The sequence below is a fragment of the Acomys minous genome (assembly GCF_964271855.1).
Source record: "Acomys minous genome assembly, chromosome: 2".
Classification (NCBI taxonomy): Eukaryota; Metazoa; Chordata; class Mammalia; order Rodentia; family Muridae; genus Acomys; species Acomys minous.
The window spans coordinates 84,248,823-84,254,712 of NC_140484.1; the positions used below are offsets into that span (position 1 = coordinate 84,248,823).

Consider the following 5,890-nt stretch of genomic DNA (forward strand, 5'->3'; position numbering starts at 1 on the left):
TTTTGATGGGCACAAGGACAGAGACTAGACCAACATCCACAAACATCCTGTTTGTTTTGAGTGTGGAATCTTTGTAAACATTTTTATGTCTGTTAGGGCTGGGCGTGAGTTCAGCCTCAAAGACGGGACTGGATCCAGCAAGCAGGAGTCACCATCGTGGTGTGGGGTCTGGGCCACCCTGAGGGAAAGTCAAGTGTTAGAAAATAGTTCCAGAAAGGCTCCGGACTGAGAGCACCTCTGCCCGCCAACACACCTGCTTGGATTCTGCCCCGGGGACCGACCCCTTGACATAGTGGGGCCAGAATGTGTGGGGGTGGCGGCAGTAAAGAGGGTGGAGGAAGAGATCTGTGATATCTACTGTTAGGGCTGCCTCAGGGATTTCAGATAACCCTAAGCTCAAAGCAGAGGGAAGGCACCTGGAGACAGCTCCACCTGTGCCCCAGGGAGCTGGAGGCGGTGCGGGGGCAGAGGAGGTATAAAAGGACCAGCCCTACAGAAGACTGAAGGCACCAGACTCCCGGGAGGATTGAGCTTAACCAAGTCTCTCTCCCAGGTGAGAGGAACTCTCAATACGGGCTGTACACAAACTGTCCTGGAGACTAGGGCTCCAGGGTCCTAGACAGGAGGCACTGAGGGGCAGAGGCTTAGGATCCACCCACAGGGTGGAAGGAAATGAGTTTTGGTGCTGCCCTGGGACAGGGTCTGAAAGAGGAGGCCTAGGATCTGGACCCCGGGATGGGAGAAAGCTGGGGTCTGGACGTATGGCTCTCAAGGAGGGCGGCTGGGATTGGACTCCAGGGTCTGGGAGAAGAGAGCTTGGGGTCTGAACACCAACGTCTGAGGGAGGAGGGTTCTGTATAGTTTTCTGAATCCCAGAGAGAGGCCTGAGGCCTGGACTCCTGGCTCCAAGGGAGGAGCGGCAGGGCCGTATCTTAATGCCTCATCTCTCGCCATCCCTCGACCTGGCAACATTTAGCTTTCTCATCTGGCAGCCCCTGAGCCACTGACGCCATGGTGGGAGTCCGGCTCCCTCCCCTGCTAACCGTGCTGCTGTCCTTAGCCCTGGAAACTGCTGGACAAGGTGAGAGCTTGCCCAGTGTCCCCAACACCCCGAGTCTGAACCCCCTCTCCCAAATCTCCCTCCGGGAGGTCTGACCCTGTGACAACTTGACCCTGTGCTGTCTTTTCTTCTTGCCTCAATCAGACAGACTTCTGGGATTTCTGCAGGCTCTAGCAGTCTGTGGCTATCTGCAGGCGACATGGTCATGGGGGTATTCTGAGCAGTCCCCAGTCTCTCCCCCTAACCCACTTGCTCATCCTCTGCGTGGTCCTTCATCCCTTTCTCTGCCTTTTCTGCTGAGCCATATAGAAGCATCTCACTGTGTCCATCCCTCCCCCACCCCCACCCCCCATGCTGGATGCCCATGTGTGTCCCTGTCTCCATCCAGATCAGGGTAACAGAGATGGTGAACGAATTATAGATGGCTACGAATGTGAAAAAGGTTCCCACCCATGGCAGGTGGCTCTCCTCAAAGGCAATCAGCTTCACTGTGGAGGAGTGCTGGTCAGCGAGCGCTGGGTGCTCACAGCAGCCCACTGCAAGATGGGGTAGGTGCTGCAAAGGGCAGGCAGGGTGGGTCTGTATTCTTTGGGTCTTTGTCTCTGACCTCCCTCCTCCCTCCTCCCTCCTCTCCTCCCTCCTCCCTCCTCGCTCCTCCCTCCTTCCTCCTCCCTCCTCTCTCCTTCCTCCTTCCCTCCTCTCCTCCCTCCTCCCTCCTCCCTCCTCTCTCCTTCCTCCTTCCCTCCTCTCCTCCCTCCTCCCTCCTCCCTCCTCTCTCCTTCCTCCTTCCCTCCTCTCCTCCCTCCTCCCTCCTCCCTCCTCCCTCCTCTCTCCTTCCTCCTTCCCTCCTCTCCTCCCTCCCTGTCTAAGTGTCACCTCCTTCTCTCAGTCAGTACACAGTGCATCTGGGCAGTGATAAGATAGGGGATGAGAGTGCCCAGAAGATCAAGGCCACGAAGTCATTCCGACACCCTGGCTACTCCACAAGGACCCATGCCAATGACATCATGCTCGTGAGGCTGAATAAGCCAGTCAAGATGTCATCCAAAGTGCAGAAAGTCAACCTTCCTACAGTCTGTGAACCCCCAGGGACCTCCTGCACTGTCTCTGGATGGGGCACCACAACCAGCCCGGATGGTAAGAACGCCTCAGGGCAGGATCCGGCCGCAGCCCTCCCCTCCCTTCACACCAAGACTTCAGACCCCAGCCCTTCTCCCTCAAGTCCAGGAATGCAGACCCCAGCTGTCCTCCCTGGCATCCCTTGTCTTGACCCCGCCCCTCAGCTCTCCACCCTGCGCAGCCGCTGGCACAGCTCGAGCTGAAGCCCTTCTCCCCACAGTGACTTTCCCCACGGAGCTCATGTGCTCGGATGTGAAGCTCATCTCCTCCAAGGACTGCAAGAAGGTGTACAAAAACCTGCTGGGGAAGACCATGCTGTGTGCTGGCGTTCCCGACTCGAAGACCAACACCTGCAACGTAAGCCCTGACCGCCCCTCCCCCCGCCACGCTCTTGCCTGTCCACAGGAAGCTCCTTGTCCCAGCCTGGCCTGGCCGTGCCCCAGCTCCCACCTCCGTAGCTCTCCCACTTTCTGTTAGTGAACAACCGCAGTCCATGCATGGAATGAATCAGGCAGAGCCAGTCAGTAGTTTAGTGGAACTGAGAAAGATGGAGGTAGCTCTGTAGGAGTGTGAGTGAGCCTACTTTTCAGCTGAAACTTTGCAGAGGCTTCAAAAACTCCATGATTCGTATTATTTCATTTTTCTCTTTCTTTCTTTCTTTATTTTTAATTTTTATTTTTATTTATTTTATTTTTTATTTTTGAGGCAGTCTTCCTCTGTGGCCCAGGCTGGTCTGGAACTCACAATATTGCCCAAGTTAGCCTGAAATAGCCAAGGCTAACCTGGAACTACATAGCCAAAGCTGGCCCGAAATTCAAATTCACAGCAATCTGCTTGCCTTAGCCTCTCACATGCAGAGCTAACAGGGGTGACTCAACAGTACCCTGGATTGAACATGCCTTGTTAAATTTTGTTTCTAAGATTTATTTTTTAAAAATTTTAAGTGTATGAACATTTTGCCTAAGAGTTTTTTTGTTTTGTTTTGTTTTTGGTTTTGGTTTTTTTTTTTTGGGTATATGGACGTTTTGCAAGAGCAGAGTCATCTCTCTAGCGCCCTGTTTTGTTTTAGAGACAAGCTCATGTAGCCCTGCCTGGTCTTGAGCTCACTCTGTTGCTGAGGCAGGATTTGAACCCCTGGTCCTTCTGCCTCAGCTTCTGGTTTCCCGCTTGACTTGTAACTCACGTTTTAGATGACCCATGACATTTCCTGCCTGATCCAGATGGCCTGACCATGGACTTGGTCCTGGGGCAAGAGTGGCTTTAGACAGCATTTTCCCAGCTCTTTCTTTTTATTCCTAATTTTACCTTAGTCCTTTTCCTTTCTGCTGTCTGTCTGTCCTGGGCTGGCTTCTGTCTCCCTCTCCCATTCTGCTAGCTCCAGTCTCCCCAGGCCCCTCTCCTTTTCTCCCCTCCTTCTTTCTCTCTTCTCCCCCTTCTTCCTCTTCTTCCCTCCTCCCTCGTCTTCCCTCCTCCTCTTGCCCCTCTCCACCTCCTCCTCCTCTCTCCTCTTCTCTCTCCTCCTTCCTTCCTCCCTGACCCCCTCAGTTCTCAGGACAGGTGCTATGCTATGTGTTGAAGGATTGCCTAGTGGGAGACACATTCCTGTCCCTGAGATCCAGGGCACCCCCTCTCCCCAGCCCAGGGCCAGCTTCCTGACAGCCCCAGGGGATACCCAATCCCTGGAGAAGACTCCCTTTCTCACCAGCTTTAATCAATCAGTAAGGAAATGCTACCTGAATCCCCAGAAGGAAGTCCCACCCTTTTCTTCCAAGAAGCTCTATGGAACCCAGGTCATCACCATGACAATATGAACTCCTGCTCTCCCATTGGTTCCCAAGGTCCATGCTAATGAGTCAGGGTAGAAGTCGATTCAGTTTATCAGCATGAAGACTGAACTAGAGGGTGTCTGAGGGTGGCCCGTGCGTGCGAGGGAGTCACAGAGCTTTCCTCTGAAGCCAAAACTAACCTCCTTGGTTCCCCACAGGGTGACTCAGGGGGACCCTTGGTGTGCAATAACACCCTTCAAGGTCTGGTGTCCTGGGGAACCTACCCTTGTGGCCAGCCCAACGACCCAGGTGTCTACACTCAAGTCTGCAAGTACCAACGGTGGCTGGAAGTGACCATGAAAACGTTCAGCTAATGCTCCAGGAGTCGAGCTGTGAGCTTCAAGGTTGTGCTAATGGAGTAAGGCCAGTGTGGCTACTCTGCTGTAAAGCCTGGCTTTACCTTTCCTCCAAGACATAGCAAAACCTCAACACTACAAAGTTTATAACCCAATCAGAACCCCAGAGACCTAAAAACAAAGCAAATGAAGAGACAAGAAACCCAGGGCTGCGGAAGATGCCAGAAGACTAATGCTTTCAAATGCTAGAGCTGGGAAATCCTTCAGTCCTTTATTGGAAAATGGATGGGAACTGTGAGACCTTCATCTGCTGTCTTTGGCTCAAGCCATACATTTCTAGAGGGTTCTTAGGAAAAAAAAAAAAAAGAACTAAATTTGGATTCATTACGTTATTTATTGTAGCGGGGGGGGGGGGGGGATGGAAATTGTTAACGTGTCCCAAAGTAGTAGATTATTGAAATGGTAGCTATATTTCTCTCAGGATATTATGAACTTATGAAATATAATGCCTAAGCTGTAATGCTTAGCCTTATGCAAGAGTGACTGTTGTTATGTGTGTTTAATGGGGATAGGAAGGTATAACAACTGACATGAGCTGTACATGCCAAATGAAATAGATACAAAATAAAATCCAAGTGATATTGATATGTGTGTGTGCATAGCCTGAAAATAATGGTTGGGAAGTTGGGAGCATTGATGGTGGAGGAAGGAGACCCATGAAGAAGTTTGCTGAGAAGTTATAGCCAGGCCAACAAGATGGCTCATCAGGTAAAGGCTCTTGCAGCCAAGCCAGACACGACTTGAGTTCCATCTCTGGGGCCTACACAGTAGAAGGAAATAACTGACTCCTGCATGTTATCCTCTGAGCTGTGGCACATGTGTCCCTGCACACAGACATGCACACAAAACCAAATTGAAATATAGCCTTGGCTGTCCTGGACTCACTTTGTAGACCAGGCTGGTCTTGAACTCACAGCGATCCACCTGCCTCTGCCTCCTGAGTGCTGGGATTAAAGGCATGTGGCACCACACTCAGCTAAATATTCTTAATCTTTTTAATTTTTAAGAACCTTGCAGCTAGTTTTCAGCCTGGCCCTGGTGGGTGGTATGTTTTTCTCTATTTCTTGGGTTTCTGTTTTTCTCACATGTAAAGGGGGAGCTAGAGAGAGAAGGAAGAAGGAATGGATGATTCTCTTGGGTGACAGAGGGTTATTTCAGGGAGGAGTGGAAGAGACAGAAGCTGGGCACTTGGGTCCTCTGAGGGTCAGACAAAAGTAAGCCTCTAGGGTCAGAGAAAGGTGGTGGTGAGTAGGCTTCTCCCTAAAGGTGGGGGGGGGGGCTCTGGGAGGGAGGGGTGTTTTGTGACTCAGAGCAGAGCCACACCTTGGCACCTTGCCTTCCTTCTCTGGGCAGTGACACCTCAGAATCTGCTGACAAAGGGATGCAGTCTAGTGGAGGGCCTGCCCCTCCCACCTGTCCTTCCTGTTTCCCTCCCAGAATCCCTTCCTCGCAAACGCAAACACCGTTTGGATTCTCCCCATCACTCTTTCCTCAGTGTCTTCACTGACCACTCTCAGGCAGCCAGCCAT

At 52.0% G+C, this 5,890-nt stretch overlaps 1 protein-coding gene across 2 annotated transcripts; it reads left to right on the forward strand.

The window, feature by feature from the left end:
• The first annotated feature begins 407 nt into the window (after window positions 1-407).
• KLK7 (kallikrein related peptidase 7) lies at window positions 408-4,946 on the forward strand. 2 transcript variants are annotated; one of them, XM_084773264.1, is made up of 6 exons: window positions 408-553; window positions 993-1,081; window positions 1,449-1,608; window positions 1,950-2,197; window positions 2,400-2,536; window positions 4,164-4,946. In XM_084773264.1, exons 2-6 carry the CDS (start codon window positions 1,012-1,014, stop codon window positions 4,317-4,319), a joined length of 771 nt encoding a protein of 256 aa, XP_084629390.1. In that variant the 5' UTR covers window positions 408-553; window positions 993-1,011; the 3' UTR covers window positions 4,320-4,946. The 2 variants fall into 2 exon arrangements, with proteins under 2 accessions (XP_084629390.1, XP_084629391.1); XM_084773265.1 differs by having other exon boundaries at window positions 417-553; window positions 977-1,081.
• Window positions 4,947-5,890: the final 944 nt, after the last annotated feature.

What these genes read in the sequence shown, in the direction of transcription:
- KLK7 (XM_084773264.1), top strand. Translation starts at nt 1,012, where the DNA reads ATGGTGGGAGTCCGGCTCCCTCCCCTGCTAACCGTGCTGCTGTCCTTA. An exon ending in CACCACAACCAGCCCGGATG is followed by an intron (nt 2,198 to 2,399) that starts GTAAGAACGCCT and finishes TTCTCCCCACAG; the next exon opens with TGACTTTCCCCACGGAGCTC. An exon ending in CGAAGACCAACACCTGCAAC is followed by an intron (nt 2,537 to 4,163) that starts GTAAGCCCTGAC and finishes GGTTCCCCACAG; the next exon opens with GGTGACTCAGGGGGACCCTT.